Source organism: Dermacentor silvarum, chromosome 5 (assembly GCF_013339745.2).
Source record: "Dermacentor silvarum isolate Dsil-2018 chromosome 5, BIME_Dsil_1.4, whole genome shotgun sequence".
Lineage (NCBI taxonomy): Eukaryota > Metazoa > Arthropoda > Arachnida > Ixodida > Ixodidae > Dermacentor > Dermacentor silvarum.
This window is the reverse complement of record NC_051158.1, coordinates 86,314,898-86,337,833: the sequence shown is the minus strand read 5'-3', so window position 1 is coordinate 86,337,833 and position 22,936 is coordinate 86,314,898. Positions and strand designations below refer to the sequence as shown.

At 46.7% G+C, this 22,936-nt stretch overlaps 1 protein-coding gene across 1 annotated transcript; it reads right to left on the bottom strand.

The window, feature by feature from the left end:
• Window positions 1–4,180: 4,180 nt before the first annotated feature.
• Window positions 4,181–22,095, bottom strand: LOC125945731 (uncharacterized). Its single transcript, XM_049667989.1, has 2 exons — window positions 20,653–22,095; window positions 4,181–4,282 (listed from the first exon to the last, which is right to left on the bottom strand). The coding sequence occupies exons 1-2, from the start codon at window positions 22,093–22,095 to the stop codon at window positions 4,181–4,183; spliced, it is 1,545 nt and encodes a 514-aa protein (XP_049523946.1).
• Window positions 22,096–22,936: the final 841 nt, after the last annotated feature.

The following is a 22,936-nucleotide window of genomic DNA, read 5'->3' as shown; positions in this document are numbered from 1 at the left end:
ATGAAGTTGTGACCGTATGAATGGAATACAAAACTATTACAAATTATTTGTTGGTACTGCTTAACAATTTAGACCTACTAAAACACGCTAAATGCACTTTTAGTGCATTTTAAAAATGGACAGCATCGACAATTATAGCTGCAATTTCTTTCCGAATGGGAACAATGGCGCAAGATATGGTAATAAGTGTGGGCAAGTGTCATAGGTGGAGGTAAGAATAATGGTGCGTGGGATAAAGTATAGGACACCGTTCATATCGGTATAGGACAGTACAGGACGCCGGTGGCATGCCGGTGTCCTGTGAGCACAAGTTATCTCGTTCTCCATAGGTTCAGTCAAGGGTTCAGGAGGTTACGCTGCTTGAAGTGTCAATCGTAATGTAATTTGTATTCCTTGTGATTTATATCCAATCAAAATTCGTCATTGTATATGTCACTCAATGGTTCATTTTTATTTTCTTCATTTGATCTCTCTTCGTTGTGCATAGTTTTGTTTCCCTTCTGTGTGGCTCGTCCACCTCATGGATATGAGCCGTGTTCCGACTCAGCTATAACACCAAGAACCTACGTTCTTTAACAAACTGAAGCTCTGGATTCATTCAAGCCGCTTCGAGCTAATTGCATTGGGGAACAGGAGGTTTTCGAACCTGCTATTAGCATTTTTAATTTTTTAGCGTATCATTTTTCTTGCAGAACATAATTAGGCCAACGGGACATTACAAAGAAATTAATACAAAGCTTTTGAAGTCCGTCAAAAATAAGCTTGAAGCATGCTGTAGGGTGTATCATTGAATACACGTGGATCCCTAAAAAGGAAAACACTTCAAATCTGTTTTTATGCGAATCTCCTGACATCAAATTTACGTCCCCGCTGGGCACTGACCCGCAGCGCTGTTTGAACAGGCACATAAAACGTACCCTCCTTTAAAGGAGGTCACTTTTGCTTTTTTTCAAAGCGCATACTATTAACAGGGTGGTGCCGTGCTAGCGATGTAAATGTGGATAACCGGATGAGGAAGATTGTGCCGGCGTAAGCGATTGGCCCCTTTCTCCTTGCTTAGTTTTCACTGTCTGGTAGAAATTAGTGGTAGCGCGCAGCGGAAGGGTAAATGTGCCGCTAAAACATATCCTCCGCGTAGAAAAGTTGGGAAAGCGATGTTGTGTACGTGCCGAAAGGTCTCTACAAGGTAATGCCGCCAATCAAAATATTTGATTATACGCAAATGAATCAATTCTCTCGGCAACTCCCAGTAGCCTGTGATAGAGCGATCGGTGGACAGTCCTCTGCTACTCATTTCAGTACAGGGCAGTCTCCGATTATTTCGAAAAACAAAATTCAGTTTTGTTCGGCTTAAGGTCACTTTGTTGCCGAGAGTTTCCGCAGTTTTGTGACGTCGCGTGACAGATAGGCGAAGTGGGCGCAGTACTAAAACGTTTGACCAACAGCGGAGGCCTGATGGTGAAAAAGGCGTTAAATTCGAAAATTTTTCTTGTGTTCGGTCTAATCATGCATAATCAGTTTGTACAACTCATAACAGACGAGATGCTTTCGGGGTTTTCTCGACATCGCGTTACAGGCAAGCAAAGTGGGGGAGGCCGAAAAATGTTTCACCAGTCCTGAAGGGCTGATTGCAGAAATTGAATACAATCGTTCGGAATAGCCTTACGTTATAACGCCAAGCAATACAGACATAAAGCAATGTATATCATTTTTCAGCCTTGGTGCCGTCAATGAGACCATATCTGTAGCATTGCTAAAAATTGCACATTACTATTTTCTTCTTGTGGCACCGGAACGCCGTTTTACAGTAAATATATAACCAGCGGGGAATGTTTACTTGAACAAAATATTCGGTGATGTTAGTGTTAAACGCCGCTGTACAATTCACTGGAAGATGTTTGGGTAACAGCGTTCCTTTTAACCTGGCATCGCCTTGCGGCGGGCTGCAAGGCAACGAAAGGCGGGAAGTTTAAAACTACACCAAAAACCTAACTGGCTTGCTATGGGGCTACACGCTGCAAAAATGCAGCGAGGTATTCTGGCAGCTGCTCTGCTTCTCGCCCATGTAACCGCAACAGAGAGGAACCGGATGATAAATTTGTACGTAGGCCGTTTACCTCTGACCCGTGCCGATGTCGCGTAGCGCGAACTGCGGACTTAAAGCTGCGCACCTGGCATGCTTGACGTCGGCAAGTCTCCGATCAGCTGAAACCAACATATGCGCGGCAGCAGCACCCACATCATTTACTCGCTTTATCACAGATATTCGCGGCAACACCGCCATGTAAAACAAATGAAATAAAATGCAGTCCGCGCGCTATTGAGCAGCTAGAGCCGATGAAGCGTGACACGAGTAACTCTAAACGAGACAGGCGCAACGCCAATGTGCGCTGCTAATTTATGCCTTCCACTAACATATACACCTTTCAATATGCACGTTGTATCGAATCGGCTATTGTCTGGCCAGAAAAAGGAAGCAGGTGAGGCAAGATTTGGAAGGACAAAATTCAATGGCGATTTAAGGACGAATGGGAGACCAATGCGTTAGCATTACGTCGCCGCTCTCTCAGGTCCCGGATCGATAACTTAAACCGCGTTCCCCGCATTGCAAGTTGCTGTTTAGAGCCCATTCGAATACTCCTAATGCGAGCGCATTAAAACAAAGGAATCGTCGTTACCTTGGAGGCGGCGCAAAAAACACCAGACGTGTTTATTGCGCCGCCTTCTTAACCAATAAACGGCACGTTGCTTATTGTTGGGGCCGTAATTGTAAGGACTCATTTAGTAGATTATGCTAAGTTCTAATCATTCTTGGCTCATCCCAAACAAAACAAGGGCTGTGTTTCGCTCGAGTGAAAGATGTAGCAGGCAAAAGGTACGGGAATCTTTAAAAAATGACTAGGAAAAAATGGGTAGAAAAATAGACCCCCGCTAAGTCGTAGAGCCGAATGTGTTTACTTAACAATTGTCGGATGGCTAATAAGACGTTCGATTGCTTCACATCCGTTCCCGCTTCATTTCATTGTAGGGTTCACTGTTCATGTTCACGAGTTTACCTCCCAGCAACTGCTCTTTCTGTCGCTATTTTTATTGCTACCGATTGGGCGAAGCTGTTTTATATGAACTGCACTCTACATACGGGCCCTTCTCTTGGTGTTATTTACACTTGATACGCTTCAGGTAGCACTAAGGAGAGGTTGGGGTCTGTTATAGATGAGTTGATGCGGAAAGGTTGAAATAGAGAGTACCTCGGCTTCCACATTTGTCTAGGTTATGCGCAGGAAAATGGATAAATAAATGTGATGTTACAACCAAGGAATGAAGCAATGGTAATGAAATAATAAATATAATAACACTGCAAATGCAGAGTTCACTTTACTTCTGTCAATGCGGCTATCCGAATAATACATACACTTCGTAGTCCTCATCCACTGATATACACAAACTAATTTTATTACTACGGTAGCACTCAGTAGCGGTAACAATATAAAAGTGCTCTATTGTGTGCCTCGGTTCACCTAGCTGGCACCGCATGGTATGCACACAGTATGCAGTGTTTATGAATGTTATTTGTCTACTTTGCGTGCCAGGTGGTCAATAGTAAGGGCCTCTAGTGCATGGATGAACAGCATTCTGCTATGTAGTATCGGTGCGCCCCCTCCTACTGTCAGGTCTATTGGAATTTATATTCTATTACCATAACACCGTAGCAATTGCGCGATGACACCATTAGACTGTTTTCAACAACTCTGGAGACGCGTTACGGTTTGGTTTACGCCCAACGCGTCCTGCAACTTTCCCATTAGGAGTTGCGGCTTGATACGGTACTTAAAAGTTGTTACTCTATCGATCGTTACAATATCGGCATACTTCAATACTTCGCAGTTCAATTTCGGTACCCTCAACGCGCTGCACCCAAATCAGTTCAGAATATTCGCTTCATGTGGGTGCCACTGAGGTTTTCCTCTCGAGATCCTGTAGAACTCCTGGAGCGCACTGCCAACAAACATAAGGTAGCGCAATGCCACGCCATTTGTTGATTTACAATAGTGTTCATGTCGTCACGGCTTCGCCTGCTAGAGGACCCTGAGCGGCGTCAAAGTTCGCACTAGAATTTTGCCAGAATGCGTGAGATCGTGCTAGAAAATGGTACGAAATTGGCTGCACGCGCGTTTTGCACTTAGAACGTGCTCTTGGCTTGCATGCCAAGAGCACGTTCTCTGGCGTTGCAGCGTGAACACTTGAAGAGTGTGTGCATCTTCAAGTACGTACCAGAGGGCACCTGCGCGCAAAGCCACGTATTTAAGCGCCGATCAAACTTAATAACTGCTCAGCCTGTTCTTGTGGACGTGCAGCAACCTGAAGAGCATGTCTTCTTCTTCTTCTTCTTTCTGGGGTTTTGCGTGCCAAAACCATTTCTGATTATGAGGCACGCCGTAGTGGAGGGCTCTGGATTAATTTTGACCACCTGATGTTCTTTAACGTGCACTACAACGCACGCACACGGGCGTTTTTGCATTTCGCCTCCATCGAAATGCGGCCGCTGGGGCCGGGATTCGATCCCGCGACCTCGTTCTCAGCAGCGCAACGCCTTAGCTGACTGAGCCACCCCGGCGGGTCTGAAGAGCATTTCAGAGACCGCAATTATGTATTGTAGGGGCAGTATAAAGCAACATCCTCAGACTACGAAGCACTGCTTAATGACCCCGACCCAAAATATTCGAAATTAACGCTGTGTGTATGTCCTTGTATACGGCCGCTGCGGCCCGCATTTTATAGATAAGCGTGACCTACCGAGAAGCGCTGTTATCTAACCCCCGCAAAGTTGTGTACTTGTAACGTAAAGTTTATAGCTAGCTCTCACGGCAGACCCCCTGCTTGTCCTAAGGACCCCCCATTACCTAGCAATGCAAGGATGCGAAGCAGGTTTTCTTCACGTAGCGAGTGATACATCACATGCGAATAAAGGTCAAGTCATTTTTTTTCAAAAACAGTGTGAACGACGAACTTACGCCTGTTTGTCTGCTCCTCGAAGCCAATGGTTAAATTGGTCGTCCACAACGCAAAGCTGAAATCGAGCAGAGCAACACACTGAAAAGCCATCGCGTGCGCCTACACTGGTTACTAATTTTTGCGATGAATAGCTGTGCATAGAAATGCAGCCTTGGCACCGTAAACCCCGTCAGTGTCTCGCGGAACATGCTAAGCGGAGTATAGGTAACCCCCATGCCATTCAGCCTTCGCGGCGATAGAAAAACAAGTGCATGTATTTAGCTGCAATCTGACGAAGCGTCCAGTACACTTCGCGTTTCTCATAATAATTTCGTTTGCGATAAATGTTTACCTGACTTCTTTGCGTTGGGCTTGGGTTGGGTCTCTTTGAATGAGCCATTGGGCTAGTTTGTACTTCGTTGTCGGAAACACTAGACCAGAGGAATGACGAGACAGGAACAAGATGACACGAACGAGCACTTGTTTCTTTACTCTCGTTCGTTCCTGCGCTCCTGTGTTTCCAATAGAGGCTATTTGGAAGGGTATTATTGCGGAACCCAAGCTACAATGGTTTACGAGACACGACAAACACACAAATGCAAATGAGAAAGAGCTTTTGTGTTCGCGTTCGCGATCCTGCGATGTGTCTCGTAAACGCTTGCAGCGATGTTTGTAAATAATAAATGATTTTCTAACTATTATACATGAAGCAGATATAACAACACTACGTTTGAGAGCACATTCGACAATGTCCAGTTCAGTCGTTCGCAGCGCGCTCTCTCTTTCGTTATTATTTTTTTAGTTGAAAGAATGCCTGCAAGGTACACAGAAACTGCCGACCCCGTGTCGAGCTTGCGTGCAGCAGAAGTGCTAGTCGCAAGCCTTACGCAACTCAACAAAGCGCGCTCAGGGCCTCTACCTGCGGGTACACCGCTTTGACGGGGATTTCGTTTTGGTATGGCGGCGGCAGTCCTGTTAGCGGCGTGCATCGCATGTTAGCACGCATGGTTTGTCACAGTGCTAGGCAGACTGCCCAGGCCTTCTTATAAAAAATAGCAGCCAGCAGCAAGCTATCGAGTTGTCACGTAGAACTAACCTGAGCATGAGCCCGAATGTGGGTACAACCTCGAAGATAATTGACGTGTCATAGATATGACCGAAGTGGTTAACTACGCGGGTGCGATTTGTTTGTTTGCTGTGTGTTTTAGGGAGTAGCACTGCTATGCCGCGCAAGCGAGAACTAAAATGGGCATTTGCTTATTTTCACTCCTTTTTCTTTTTGATATTTCCCGCTTTTTAACGCATAAAAGAGAGCCACGCAAGTTAGACCACGCCGCAAATACTTAAAATTTATGTTTTCGAATGCGTTCTAAAATATTTTATTGTTATAGCTTCACGTAAGCATAACAGTTTGAAAAGTTCGTTGAATATTTATTAGAAAATAATTTTTTACGAGCGCCACAATACTTCAAACTTCTTGATATTACTGCTAGCTAACAACATACAGCTAGTTTCAGCCACATGAAAGATTTCACTTTATTCGAACGCTTGCTACATGACAGCGCGGACACCTAATATAAAGATGAAAGCAACTAAATGCCGCGGCACTCTAGACTGGCTATTCTCAGGCAGTGTATATAGCTTATAATTGGGCAAATAATGCTAAGGAATACACGCCACAGGGAACGAATGAAAGAGACAAAAAAATAAATGCTGTTGTAGTGAAACCCTTAAAAAATTGGAGTAAAGTAATTCACGGAACGGTAAACTGAAGGAAACCAATTATGTGTACCAATTTCCGAATCGCAGGGCACACTTTTGCAAATGATATACTGTGCCGGTAATGAAACAGCAACCGAAGCCACCAAAATGAGCAAATAGCTGTTGTTAGACCAGTTGGGCGTGATTGGCAGAATCAAAAAGGAATCAGTACAATGACAAATGGTGTTGTCAACATGTAAAACGTGACAGGGAAAATCAAGCCTCAGTATGAAGGATGGTGAATGCAAATGGAGGGGAAGCGCCGCACGGTGAGCGCTTTCAGGCATATTTATCGGCGCCGCGTGCATTCTGTGCTGTGAATAACACGGTGTTTCACAAGTAAATACGGATGCCAAGGTGTTGCGCGAAAATTCTGATGGTTTCTTTGAATAGCTAGGCTGAGAGCCGAAGAGCTGATACTAAAGAGTTACAACCTACGGCATGTGGACATTGTAGCTCTACAAGGTGGTCAAATCGGATGTTAGAAAGATTACTTTCACAGCATCAACGCAGCAATTTATGCTTGAGGGAAACGAAAACCCATAGCGAAAATTTTGAGATGTTAGGTGGTATTTCCCTCGGCTTCCTACTATCAAAGGAAGCAAATGAATATAATTTATTAAAGTAGTGTGACTCCCTTCACTCCTAGCACACAAACCCAAAACATATTGGCACATAAAAGACGCCACAAATACAATACTTGAATAAAGGCATAGATAAATGAAAAAAAAAACTCATCAATTTCTGGCAAAGAGCGACACCCTATACCTTATTTTATGGGGCCAACAAAATTTAGGTAAGAAACTTATCTTTATGGCAGTGTGATACCTTTCACGAGAGCAATGCGAAGGGTCAGCCTCCATTTGTTCTTGCATTTTAAGGTTGATGAGGCAATTGGACAGCGTAAGGCAAAGAAAGCACTCAGAAACGTTCATTCTCTCTCTGTACGCCTTTCGTGTTTTGTGTGGTGTCATCTTCATCCTATATTTATGTCCACTGCAGGACCAAGGCCTCTCCCTGCGATCTACAACTACTCCGCTAGTTGTAGATCGCTAGTTGTAGATCGCTAGTAGATCCGCTAGTTGTAGTATTGCGCTAGTTGATTCCAACATGCGCCTGCAAATTTCATTACTTCATCGCCCCACCTAGTTTTCTGCCATCTTCGACTGCGCTTCCGTTCTCTTGGCATCCATTCTGTAACTCTTATGGTCCGCCGGTTTTCTATCCTACACATTACATGGCTTGTCCAGCTCCATTGCTTTCTCTTAATGTCAGCTAGAATTTTGGCTATCCCCGTTTTCTGTCTTGTCCACACCCCTCTCTTGCTGTCTCTTAACGTTAGGCCTAACATTTTTCGTTCCATCGCTCTTTGTGCGGTCCTTAACTTGTTCTCGAGCTTCGTTGTTAACCTCCAAGTTTCTGGCCCATACGTTAGCAGAGGTAGAATACGATGATGGTACACTTTTCTTTCCAACGACAGCGGTAAGCTCCCAGTCAGGATTTGGCATTGCCGGCCGTATGTACTCCAACTCAATTTTATTCTTCTGTAAATTTCCTTCTCATGATCAGGATCCCCTGTGAGTAATTGGCCTAGATAAACGTATTACTTTACAGACTTTAGAGGCCGACTGGCGATCCTCTATCCTTGTTCCCTTGCCAAGCTATAGAACATTATCTTTGTCTTCTGCATATGAATCTTCAAAGCCCACTCTTACACTTTCTCTGTTAAAGTCATCAAGCATTTGTTGTAATTCATCCCTATTGTTGTTGCTCAATAGGACAATGTCATCTGCAAACCTAAGGTTGCTAGGATATTCGCTGTTGATCCTCACTCCTAGGCCATCCCAGTCTAAGAGCTTGAATATTTCTTCGAAGCATGTAGTGTGGTGTAATAAAGACGAAATACAAAAACAAGAAATAAAGTTGCAAGAAGCACAAAAGAACCAACCGCAATGTCTGCTGCTGTATTCTGAAAGTATAAAACACGCAAGCATTGTTTTACTTTGTTTTGCAGAATTCCGCATAATGGCAGCAAACATGGCATATTAAGAATAGCAGTGCATGCTAAGTTCACTGTACGCCTAGCATATATACCTGTATATTTTAGTGGAATGTTTGGCATGAAACACAACCAACTCAGCCCTTTCTCTTACATTGTATTTCAATATTCTGGCCTGCATTTACCACACATACATACACAATACGTATAAATGTCGTTTTCATAATTATACAGCGCCCTACGACGTGAAAAGGCAGTTTCTTTAAATGTAAACAGGTCTTCTTCCTTTAGTTCGAAGAAACAGGGGCCGAATTCACAAAGCTTCTCGCTCATAAGAGCACTCTGCCGTTGGCTGGCCGCCTTCCACAATATGTCCAGCACGATGATTGGCAAGAATACGCTCTTACGTACAATGTTATCGTTAGCGAGTTTTGCGAATGTGGGTCCAGATTTCCTGCGGTGGCGTTCGTGAATCAAAGTGGCACAAAAACGCGTAAGACGCCTCTGTCATGCCGCACTTACCTTTCCAAAACGACTATATCAAATGATCCAGCGCAAAGAAAAAATAAAATGGCAACGTTTTTGAGCTTATTTAGGCGTGCATTCGCGAACAAACTGGCTTTCTTTAGCTACCGTTTGAATATCAACATCGACCCCGGAACACCTCATCTAAGCCCTCGTGAAACGCTCATCTCTCACTGAAACGACTTCATTATAAAGTCCCGTACGCGTACGCCAACACTCGTTCGAGCAAATTGCTACAAGCGCGAAGAATAATGAATAGGATCGCGTATAGGTCGGAATCGCACTCACCGCTTCGCGCTGCCGTGACCTTCGTAGACCGCTGCCCCGTCGGCGATTCAGGAGAGAGTGATGCTTCGCGCGCTGCCATACGGGCGCAGGAAAACGTGGCCTTGAGTAGCTCAACGGAAGCCTGTGCCGCACCTCTCGGCGGCGCCGTGGGTCAGCGTATCCGCCAGCGATTCGCGCGTGGGTCTGTGCAGGACTTGCGCAATACCGAATGAACAAGACGACAAATGAGCCGCCTCGCGAAGCTTTAGCCCTTTCATTATGAACAGGTCTCGCTGCTGGTGCGATGCAGTGCGGACCCGCCGGCTTTCCAGGAACAAAAAAAATTGCCGCCAGAGCAGTTCAAGGTGCCATAGACTGCGTAGCGTCTGCGTTTTTCAGGTAACAGTATCCGTGATTCGAGAAAAGTGGAGAGCTGGCGGAAAGAAAATTATGCTCAGAGCACATTATGCGTCACTCTAGGCGGTCGTTGCAACCTTTCGGTCGCGATGTATGACGACAGGTGTTGGCGCGTGCAGGCGGCTATTTTTGATTGGGTAACACGACGCTGTCTGGCGGCGCAAACGTTACATTTAAGGATGGCACCATTGATCGATGAGAAAGATCTAACCCTGCAGAGCCTTAGGTAAAGAGTTTGCTGCAGCGAAAATCATAGCTTTGTATGAGTACCCGAAGATTAACATTCTTATTTCGCAATAAACAAAAAGTAGAAGCAGAACATCGTCAGCGTAATACGTCGACACACGTTCATCACCTCTCAATCAAATTAAAGGCTTATTAGGAAGCTATGTTATGTTCTTTCGTTGGTAAATAGAGTAAATGATTACATGGAAACTGATGATTTTCAGAATTTTGGTGTTTTTTATATTCTCATCAGTGGCAAAAATCATTTATATGTTTAAGCATAGTGTTTATACCAGTGGCTCACTTCGTAATCATTCCAACATTGTACTTCTAGGCAGCACTGGCGTGTCCGGTCAAGGCGGGAAAGTGGATGTTCTTCGTGGCTGTAGGAAAATAAGTAGGTCCCATATCTTTATTTAATTTTTTACTTGAATATGCTACGCAGTTGGTGTTGCAAATCTCGACGCAGCTGCATTGACGCAATCGTCGGCCTGGGGCGATCGTAACTCCTGCTTTAATCATGACGTACAGTCGAGCGCAAAAGTCGAGACCACGGCAAAAAGTAAAAATAAAATCTTCTAGCGCAGCCATGTAAAGTGAAATTGCGTTAATGCACGAGGCTGGTAAACAGGCGCATGTGGTTAGTACCATTTGATTTCAGCCATTATGACTAGGCTGTGAAGGCAAAAAAATTCCTGCAGCTCTAGTCCTTAAACTTTTGCGCACGACTGTACACGGCCAAGAAGACCGCTTCGGGGATACAACATCGGAACATGCAACAATTCAGGATACTTTACTGTAGACTGTAGACAGCATGTTGTACTTATTTAGGGCGTTAACTGTGCAAAATTTCACTACGCCGTGTTTCACCAGTTTAGAATGAGCTGAGCTAAATGGAAGGACAGCTGTATTGCTCACCAGATGGTACATCCAACAAGTATGGCCCATGCCCATGCTAAGAAGTATCTCAAGAAAACAAAGATTCTTGTTTTTAAAGCGAAGCTTTGTATTTCTCGGCCAAATCGTCTATTGCTAGGCAAATTCGCCTTTGGTACAGAAAACTATCATCATCAGCATTTTATCGAGAGTCGTCGTCTTCATCCGCAACTGGCTCGTTGGTGCCCCTTGGGTTGCGCTCGGGCTCGTGCTCGGCACGCACTGGTGCCACTGCTCCCGCTTTCGTCGTGGTCGTCTTTTTCCACAGCTGGCTGCGTTGCCGCTCATCCTTCCAGCGTAGAATTTAATTTCTATTCTGTAGTCGTAATGTGGAGGTCGCGTTTAGGGGGTATAAAGCATTGCATCAGGGGGTATTGTTGTCTTAGATAACGGACATATTTAATTTTTAAGCAATTTAATTTCGAAGAATCGCAAACAGCAATGGGCGGGCGAATGCTGCTAAGCACGCCGCCAAGCAAACACGACACATCTAAAGCAAGAAACAACGGCGGACTGCGGGCGTATACAGTCAGTGACGTCGTTCTCTCCGTCACAGCCGAACGTGTGTGTAAGCTCATTACAGCACCGTAGAGGGGAGCACTGCAAAAAACACGAAGGACAAGGACGTGTTTTTGCGCAGTTCCCTGTCGAGGGTAATCTCATAATTGAGAAATACTTTAATGAACCCTCGGGAATAACCCAGTGATAAATACCGGAGCCGCATGTTTCAGCTTCACAGGTTAGCCATCTTCGCGGAGTGGAAGAGCCGACGAATTTTTGAACTTATTTCTTTATTTGCTACAATACCTCAAGGTACAGGGGGTGTTACAAAAAGGAGTGGAATACCAAGAAGGTCATAATGCAGGATAATAAAACAATATGGTATACAGCAACGAACAAAACGTACATTTAGGCGTAATGCAAGATCAGAGGGCGGAAGAATAGACGAAAAGTAAGGAAAGTTAGCCAGTTCTCAGACCGGCAATGCAAGTTAAGATAAACAACAAGGCAGATTAGACAAACACATAGTTTCCTGTAAAAAATTGGTAGCCCTTCCCCTGTCGAGGAAATGGAAGCAAGTGAAGCTTGTTGTGTGTTTTTAGGTGTTCCTCCCAACAAATTGCACTGACGAACCACAGCCGGTAACATGCACTGCAGCTGGCTCCGAAGTTCCGGTTGAGAAAACTCGCGTTTAAACTTGGCTGTCGCACCGAAGTTGGCGCTAGCGTTGACAAGGCATGCATCACCGTCGTCGGGTTCCTGGAGGACTAGACGATGCTGACGTTTGGTCTAAACATCGCGCTCCTGCAACTCGGAGTCCGCGGCTCTTCGCTGACGTTGCACCTTGGCTTCGGAAGCCCTCACGCTAGAATCGGCACGTCGACGACGAGCCATTTCCAGAGCGCGTTCATTCGGCAAGGATTTCTATGAAATTTCTTCAAAATTAAATCTGTCCGTTTTGTAAGACATCGAATAGCTCATACCCCCTTAAGAAATCGCTCATACCACCGTAAACGCGGCTTCGCCATTACGACGACAAAAGATAAGTGAAATTCCACGCTCGAATGATTAGTGGCAACGCAGCCAGCTGTAGAAGCATACGACGATAACGAACGCGGATAGGTGGCACGAGCGCGTGCCGACCACCAGTGCAGCTTTGAGAGCAGCTCTTTTTTTTAGCGTTACATCCCCGGCGTAGGCTAGCGTATCAAAGCTTCGCTCGAAAAAAATAAAAGTGTCAGAAATATCGGCAACACAGGCGGGTAGGTGGTTCCATTCGCCAGACGTCTTTCGCACAAAAGAAAACAATATGGTATTGACCCTTTTCTTGGCGATACCGTGGGTGCTGCCATGTTTCATTACGTGGTGACGCGTCCATTGCTTGCCTCAACTGCCTCCGTTGCCTCCTTGTTTACAATGGAAGTGTATGACGCCGGCGCGGCTTAGAAAACCTCTGTTTTGGGAGATATCGTAGACGGTGGCTGGGTGGACGACACGAAGCTTTGATCACGGCTTCAGAGAACATGCAAAAGCGCTTTCGAAGCTCATTAAGCTTTGTCCTAACGGGGCGAGCAGCGTATAAGCTGCTTGTTCTAAATGCGGGGCTGAATTCAAAGCTACCTAAACATTCCGCTCATGAATTGAATCAGGATTAGTGTGTTTTGCTCTTTATTCTTTATATGGCAAACATTTTGAAGCAGCGGCTTGTCAGTTTCTGACTCAGTGAAGTTCTTCGGTGCGGCCACTATCTGATCATTTTCTGCCTAATCACTCGCGGGTGTGCTCAGTTCCGATAGATTTGCTCTTGCTGCGCACAAGGCTTGAAACGTAGCTGTTTTGTACATTTTAATACCTTGTAGCAAATATATATTACCACTAGTAACTCGCTCACTCTTGAGGACCGTCACCAAACATTCAGCTTCGACCATTCGTGAGCTATTGGAGTAGTTACGTCATTTATTGTGCGTATATATTGCGCATATATTCAAGTGTGCGACCATTCCTTATTCTTGATACGTCGGCGATAGAGTGGGCGTAAGTTTTCCAGCCCATTTGGGATAGATGTGTACAGATCACGTGCGCGAAACTTACTATGACAGGAACCGGCGCTACTCCCTTTCTCATTGTTTAACGAGTGGTACTCACTCTTGCCGACGTTCTGGGGCTGAAGCCCGTTCTTTGAAGGTTAGCGATACAATGCTGGCGGATCAGCAAATTTCTGTATCCTCGAGGAAAGTCGTACATCTCGAAGTGCTGGTAACACGTTCGGACAGTTGCAGTAGCGGTCCGCGAACTTGGCCACACAGATTCGTTCCATTTCTTAACATGCCAGTCACTATTTTTGCAGCCAACTACTGCATACGGCTACAATTCACATGATTCAATCTAGCACGATTGGAGCACAGTGTGTTAGCGAAAACTCAGTTGCATTTCCGACAGCTGATCACACAGAAGCAAGGTAAAAGCGGTATTGGTTTCGTATTCGTGTGCGGTCGATGAGGAGACATATGGCGCGCCGCCGTAAGCGCCATCTCGTTTCTCTAAAACAAACTGCTCCGCGAAAAGGGTCATTGCACAAAAGAAAACAATAAGGTATACAGCAACCAAAAAGCGTAAGTTTAGGTGACATGCAAATCAGATTAGGAACAAGGCCGATTAGGCGAGCACATAGCTTTCAGTGTCAGTTTTAAATAAACACGTGCTAGAGATACGGGCAACAGAGGCGTGCAGATGGTTCCAATAACTAGCCGTCTTTGGCATAGCAGAGTACTCATTGGTTCCGCAGTATGGAATGCGTACCTCATGGCGATGATCTGTCCGAGGTGATATGAATGATGATTTGCAAACTTGAGCGTCAGTTCAAACGAGGAAAGCTATTTCCTAAGAGTGGTTAAATTTTGATTTGCATTAGAGGAAAAAAATAAACATAAGGTTCAAAATTTGTTCACGACTAGAAATACTTTTTTCACTTCTCTGGTTTCAATGGCATCGCTTACAGATCAGTAAAGTTTCACTAAAACCAAATCGCCTAGGACTGGTTTTGTACAGCAGGTTTACGAAAAGCAAACGCTTTGACGCTGCCTGAATAGCGTCATCAGGAGCAGAGGTGGCGTTATTTGGAAAACTATTCCAATGATAGATTTTACGAGGAACAATCGCACGAATTGAAAACGTTAGTGCGGCAGTGGAATTTTAGAAGTTCGAGAACATCCCACGTATAACTTGATGTGATACGTCATTTAAAGTCGTGCTTTGCTCTGTATTAAGGACAAGGCGGTTCATTTGATTGTGCGAGGACCAATTAGCTTCGTGGCACCGTTTGCATTGCTTGCTTTCTCCGGTGCTAGCACATTTGTAGGCGTTACTCTTCTTCCTAAACAAAGATCCGCTGCGTCGCCGTCATTTTTGCTACACATTCTGTCGAGTTTTGTGGACACCCAGTAGCACTTAAGGCAAAAATTTTATTTATTTTTGTTATTCGACAAATGCAAGCTTGCAGGAATCATTAGCTAGTTATCTAATTCAAAGCTAGTTCCCCAGGATCGTTTCCACGTGTAGAAAAAACTATCATCACATTTCGGCTCCATGGGCGTGGCGGTTTCGCGTCAGTTGTGCCTTAGCACACGTGTCAAAACGGATGACTAACATGACTGATAGGTCATGTCATCAATAACATCACACGCTCGTCAGTTACGTCATGATTAACGATAATCACATCGCGTGTGGCGCATACCCGCATTGGATATGCGGGTATGAGCCAGGGACAAGAAAGAAAGAAGGAAGAATGAAAGGAAGGGTAGTAACAAAGAAAGAGAAAGAAAGAGAGAAAGAAAGAAAGGAAGAATGTAAGAAACAAATCACGAGCCGCCGAGAGCAGGAGCGGGAGAGATCTTACAGGATCGTGACGCTGCCGTGCTGTGTGCAGCGGCTATGAACACTGTGGCTCACACGCTAGTCTATGACGATGGGGCGGACTTGGCGCACCAAACGCACTACTTGGCCACCGCGCCGGGTGAAAAGAAGACGCCGGTGTCCTTTCTCTTTGACGAACATGCCAAAGACTCTCAATCTAATAAAAAAATATCGCAGTTTCGCCCGAAAGGCGATGCATCAATTGCGATAGCGAATTGGTAGAGAGCTATTCGGAGTAAGGATAGTAGTTTTATCGACTGCATAAACTTGGACACATTCGCTTTCTTACTGAATTGACAAGCGGGGTGTCATCGTGCACAAGCAAACATGAATAGATCACAGTGAATGACCGCAGACAACGACTGTCAAAACGCTGGCAGCAAGCGCAGCCGCTGCAGCGGGCGAAGAATCGTGCGGTCTATCGCTTCAACGGAAACTGAGCGGCGAATGCACAGCGCATACAAAGGTCAGAGCCGTGTGGAGATAAGAGACGATGCGGGCGACCGCCACCACAGCCAGTACAAGCGTATTTGTTGGCAGAGTAGAAGCTGCTCCCCCCCCTCTCTCCCGCGCTGCCTTCCCGTTTTTTTGCTTTCGCGTGGGAGATTGCGTTGGCAGTTCCCCGTGCGCTTGGTTGCAAGATACGCATTTGGAGCCGTGGCACAGCGTCGCCCCGCCTCCCCCCCCCCATACCCCCACGGCCTTTCGCGCGACGGTCGCGTTTGCTTTCCGCCGTGCGTTCGCTCTCCGTGATAGCGCGCGTCCCCCGCGCGCTTTCACTCGAGCATACGGCGCGCGGCGACGATTTTATCGCCCTTGGAATATATACGGAACCTCACAGCGACGGCGACGGTGACGACGACGGCGACGCCGACGGCAGAAATCCGGTTGAAGTGTCCATATAAATGCTATCGCAATAATAATGATAATTATTCACTACATCAATACTCACTGCAGCCGACCCATGATAGTCACAGCTTGGCTGGCTTCCACCTTCACAGTAGTGGGAAAGCTCTGATATTTTTTTGCCTGATTTATGAAGCGCAACTGTCATCTACATGTATACGAAGTATTTACGAATAAGCATATTTTAGGAAGAATGTGCAACGACAATCGTTATTTTAATATAACTCAAACATCGGAAAGGTATTCTTAGTCATGCCTAAACGTAAAAATGCGCTTCAGTCGAGTTGCATGATGTAAAATGCGCCTCTACGTTGTTCGTTTCATTCTCTGCTTACGCCTATAGCTCCAAATCCATAGAAAACTCTCCGTATGTCCCTATTATTGAACTTGTGGCTAGAAGTAGGCACTAGAAACATTATAGATGTGCTGTAACCGTGCTGACATCAAAATCACTTCGGAGTGTGCTACTAGTACTGTTGCTACCAAATTGAATACAAATCGAACAGCGCCAAAGCGAATGAAATCGCTTATGCAATATTTTTGAAGTAATTTTGAAATATTGAACAGCCTTTTTTCACTTCTAGTATAAAAAAAGTTGGCATGCCTGTACTGACTATATTAGTAAATTTCTGTCCTTCAATTTCATAATTTCAAGTACCCTTTGAAAAATGCTGGAATGGTCCATTATAAACAAATACTCAGGATTCTTCGGAGCTTTGTAGTTGTGCACGTGAAAAAGGAAGAGGAGGCAGTCAAATGAGCGCGTTAGCATCTGTGTATGCCATCAAGACCTCAACAGAGACCTTCCCACATTTATGTTTGTTTTGATTTATACATCTCCCTTCTGATTGTTATTTCAAACTACCCGGTTCTTGGCCAATCCCCCAGAGTGGGTATGTGCCAGTAACTTCAAGGCTCTACATCTACATCTACATCTACCTCAACAGAAATGCGCATTGAATGCAGTAAGTGCAGAGTGAAAAACAACAACACTTATTCTGGTTAAAACGTTCAGTGCAAGTGGTGTTGCTATTCGACCAAATAACGCTCTGAACACGCGCATTCGGAGTTAATCTCAAAATAACACCCAGAGCTGCACCTTTGATAAGTAAAACTTAATACCCATCGTCGGATGTCACGTCTGAGTGAAATTTTAGCGCGAACGATGGCTGTTAAACTGCAAAGGGTTGACCCTTTGAGTGACGCAGCGTGTTCTACGTAAGTTTCTGTTATTTATGCCCACTCCGACAGGGGTGAAATTTCCTTCATGCTTGCTTCAGTTTCACAATTGATAGCACAGAGATAGCAGTGCCAAGTATTCGAAATTATACGAAATCAGTTACATGTATTGGCATTGGCGAATTGTGATTATTCAATTACAGGGTAAATCAAATAGGACTGTATCCCATAGAAGCTAAGTTCACCTTCTCTTACACGGCAAGAGACCAATCGAATTTGGCGTTTATGGCAATGGCAATAACTGTAAGCCCTGGAGTAATCATAATCTCGTGTTGTCATAATTAGAAAACCACCCTGACTTAAAAAGAACTAGGCGATAGGTGGTTGCAATATTCGTACTTTTTATAATAATAATAAAAAAGATGACTTGCGTTCTCGACAGTAAGTAATCACGTTCGTGTTCATGCATGAAAAATGACGTCAGCAATAAGTGACATTCTTTTCCGCTTAGTTGTTATGCTGTGCATTTTCCTTCTTTTCCCACTGTGAATATGGATACAGAGACATATATAGCAGCTTAGTAAGATACGTATGTACTGACGATGCTACGTGTGCACAGCATAAATGTTTGATATTTAAATCTAAGTTATATTTTCAGCCGGTGACGCCAAACGAACGTCGTTCATGACTTTTGTGGGCGAAAGGTTCCGAAAGCGCTATATACTGAACACCTTTTTTATAAACATACAACAATATCGTGTAAGTTAATTTCGCTTGCTGAGTACATTAGTGAGAAATAAACATACCAGAGAGACCTCTGTGGGGGAGGAGGAGGAACAAACTTTTATTTAAACCAGCAGTTTAGCTGGATGGGCCTAGGCCTCCCACGTGGGGACATCGAGGTCTTGCCTCTTCGCCGCGTCGCAGGCTTGCTGGGTAGCCCAGAGTTGGTCGTCGAGTTAGGAGCTGCGCAGGGCGGCGTGCCATCTCGACGAGAGGGTCACGGTATTATTTGTCGGATATTGGTTTTTACATTCCCATAGCATGTGGGGAAGCGATGCTGCCTCAGTCTTACAGACCTTGCAAATGTTACTAGGGTAGGTGTCCGGGTAGATCCTGTGGTAACGTGTTAGTGAGGGGTACGTGTTTGTCTGTAACAGGCGAAGGGTGGTTGCCTGTGCTCTGTTTAGCTTGTGATGAGGGATGGGGAAGGTTCTTCTGTTGAGATAGAATGATTTCGTGAGGTCGTTGTAGCTGGTGAGGCGATCGCGTTCCGCGGGTGCACCTGCGCTGTCTCCGGCACGGTTGACAAGGCCTCATGCTACGGAGTGAGCGACCTCGTTGAGGTTGGTGAGGTGCGGATGTACGTCGCCAGCGTGCGCTGGGAACCAGACGAGAGTGATTTGCTTCTCAAGTGAGTGAGGGGCTTGGTTTAGGATGCGTAGCGCTTGTTTTGAAATACGACCTTTGATGTAATTGCTGATTGCCGTGCGGGAATCGCTCACGATGGTATGGCAGTCCGGATCAAGGGTGGCCAGGGCGATGGCCACTTCCTCGGCCGTCTCGGCGTTTTGGGTTACGATGCTGGCGGCATGTTTGAGCGAGCCGCTTACTGTGGTAGCCGCGGCGAAGCGGTGCCCGTCTTGATATTCAGCTGCGTCGACGAAGGTGACGCCCGTGGTGTCGCCATAGACTTTAATGAGGGAGGCAGCCCTTGCCTTCTGACGTTCTTTATTGTAGTCCGGAGGCATGTTTTTGGGAATAGGGTCGGCATGTAGCCAAGTCTGTACGTCGCGTGGAATTGGGTATTTGTCTCCATGTTGACGGTGGTAGGTGATGCCGAGTTTAGTTAGAATGTGCCGGCCCGTTTCTGTGAGGGTGAGACGCTCCAGATGAGACCGACGCTGTGCTTCGATTAATTCGTCTAGGGTGTTATGGAGTCCTAATTGGAGTAGAAATTCAGTGCTTGTGTTGTTTGGCAGTCCTAAGGCTAGCTTGTAGGCGCCGCGTATAATGATGTCCAATTTAGTCTTTTCTGCTTTGTACCAATTATGGAAGGCGGCGACGTATGTGATGTGACAGATGACGAACGACTGAACAAGGCGAATGACGCTTTCTTCCTTCATGCCCTGTCGCCGTTTGGTCACCCGTTTCAGCAGCCGCGATGTATTGGCCGTTTGTCGGAGGATCTTGGATATAGCCGTTGAATTTGCGCCGTTGGCTTCGATGGTCATGCCGAGAACCCGGATAGTGGAGACCACGGGTATGGTTCCACCATCCCTCATGTGGAGTTGGATTTCCTCGTAGCGGCGTTTATGCGTAGATCGTAGTGGTGGGCGTCCACGGAGCGTGGGGCGGTATAAGAGGAGCTCTGACTTGTCGGGGGAACATCGGAGTCCCGTGCCTTCGAGATAATTTTCGACGGCATCGATGGCGTCTTGCAGAGCGGTTTCAATTTGTCCATCGCTGCCCGTAGTAGTCCAGATGGTAATGTCGTCGGCATAGATGGTGTGTTCTATGCCGTCGAGCTTCTGTAGTTCCTGTGCTAATCCGAGCATGACCAAATTGAACCGCATTGGGGAAATGACACAGCCTTGTGGGATTCCCGCGCATCCGAGAGTGAATTTCTCCGATTGAATATCTCCAACCGAGAGGAACGCCCTTCGGTTGGATAGAAAGTCTCGTACGTAGTTGTAGGTGCGCTCGCCGAGGTTTAGTAGGGAGGTGCGTTCGAGGATAGTAGAGTGCGCGACACTATCGAAGGCGCGCTCGATATCGAGGCCCAAGATCGCCTTCGTGTGTCGGGATGTGTCGTCGAGGATTTGATGCTTGAGTTGGAGCATGGCGTCCTGGGCTGAGAGATGAGCTCTAAAGCCGATGATTGAGTACGGGTATGCGGACGTATCTTCGAGGTGAGAGTTTATGCGGGTAAGGAGTGCATGCTCCATAACCTTGCCCACGCACGAGGTTAACGAGATGGGGCGGAGATTGGCAAGGCTAGATGGCTTGCCAGGTTTTGGAATCAAAATTACCTTGGCCGTTTTATATGATGAGGGAATGGACCCTTGCCGCCAGCAGTCGTTTATGTACTCGGTGAGCTGTTCCACCGAGGGGTCGTCTAGGTTTCTCAGAGCTTTGTTGGTGACGCCGTCCGGACCTGGGGCTGAACGGCTGTTCAATTTGCGCAGAGCAGCGTGTACCTCGGCCACGCTGAAGTCCTCATCGAGGGCTGAGTTCGAGGACCCCGTGTACGGGCCTTGAGGCTTTGCTGGCCCGGAGGGGATGTACTTTTGGCATAAGGTATTTGTGACGTGGTCCTGGCCGCGCGTCTTGGTTTCTGTGAATAGGAGTTTGGTAAGACGATCCTGCTGTTGTGAACGGGTGCTGGTATTGTCGAGAAGATGTTTTAGGATTTTCCACGAGCGGGAGTGGTGGAGTTGCCCGTCTAGAGAATTGCAAAGCTCCGCCCATTGCTGTTGATTAAGGACTCGGCAGTGTTCTTTTATATTCTCGTTAAGTAGTGCAACCTTTTTCCTGAGTCGTTTGTTGAGTCGTTGACCCTTCCACCGAGAGAGGATGGCCGTTTTGGCTTCAATGAGGTGGGCAAGCCGACTATCCATACGTTCAGTCGGGGCATCGGTTTTGATAGTGCGAGTAGCCAATTGGGTATCTGATAAAAGGTCGCGCGACCAAGATTCTATATCGGTGATCGGGGTGTCTGTAGTTTCTGCTGTGCGATGTTTGCGGAAGGCGTCCCAGTCCACCCACGTGAACTCCCTCGTTCTCGTAGATACAGCTGTGAGGTGCGGGAGAGTAATTTCAATGATCGAATGATCGCTGCCGAGGTCGTATTCAGTATTGCGCCATTGAGCGTTCACTACATTTTTGGAGAACGTGAGGTCGGGCGTCGTGTCTCGCGCAGTGGAGGTGCCGAGGCGTGTGGGGAACGTCGGGTCTGTGATGAGAGTGAAGCCGAGATCGTGGGAGTCTTGCCAAAGGTTACGGCCCGCAGCGGAGCAGTGTTTGTAGCCCCAACCTGTGTGCAGCAGGTTGAAGTCGCCGCCGATGACGAGGGGGCTGCTGCCTGCGGCGTTCAGGGCCTTTTTAAAGAGCGCTAGAAAGCGACTGTGGCGTAGGGACGGGGCGTTATAAATATTCAGGATGAAGATGCCGTCCGTCCGCTTTTTGTGTGGGATGAGTTCAATGAAAAGGTGTTCGGTGCGACGGTCGTGGAGATCGTGTTCGATTGCGGTGATTCTGTGTCGGACGAGCGTGGACACTCCGTGGGGGGCGTTGGCAGCGATGAAGGGTTGATATCCGGGAAGGGTGATCGGCGTCTCGTGCGTTTCCTGGAGTATGAGTACATCCGGTTCACGTGAAGATGTGCGAAGGTGTTGACGAAGAACGGGCTGTTTGTGGTGGTAGCCTCGACAGTTCCACTGCCATATCACTGTGTCGGTGTTTTTGTGGGCCATGATGATGATTTAAGATTTAAGATTTAAGAGGCCGCCGGTGGCGGGGTGGGATTGTCGTGAGCGATTCCGCTCGTGTCCATGATTATAGCCGGGGTGACGGGGGTGGATGTGGTGAAAAGGGTCTGGAGGTTGTTTTCTACGGCGGTCACTCTTTGCATTACGGCGAGCAGAGCGTTGTGGAGACTTTCGACGGTGCTCTGTAGCGACACGAGCATGTCCTTGACTTCGGAACGCACCTGCCCCGTAGCTCCTCCTTGGTGGGCTCTCTTTTTTGGTGCCGGCGTCGGGGGTTCCTCTGAAGGTGTGACGCTAGGGGGTTCTGGGGCTTTGGGTGTGGGTTGTGTTTTGGGTTGCTTTAGGCTGTCAACCTCCTGTGTGAGTTTTTGAATTAAGTCGCGCATAACTGCATTTTCTCTCTTAAGTTGATCAATGACAGCATTGTCTGTGTTTTGTTTAGGTGTAGGGGGGGACGTGACCGGACCCTCTCGCGAGATGCGTGTCACAGCCTCTGCGAAGCTCACCTTTTCTGAAATCTGTCGGCCTCTTGGGGTCGACGTGGATCTTGACCGGGAACGGCCTGCTCCTGGTCTGGAGCGCGAGCGTGAGCGGTGTTTGGTGTCCATGGGCGGGAAATCACTTGGTTGAGATGTTGATTGCTGTGGCGTACGTTGTTCCCAGAGGCGTTTCCGGATGACGTATGGCATTTTGTATTTGGCTGTGCACACTTTGTCCGCCGTGGGGTGGGGTCCACCACACAGCGTGCACTTGGGGGTGCACTGATGGTGTTGGTCGGGATTGCGAGCGCCGTAGCCTCTGCAGATCTTGTTGTTAGGGAATGGAC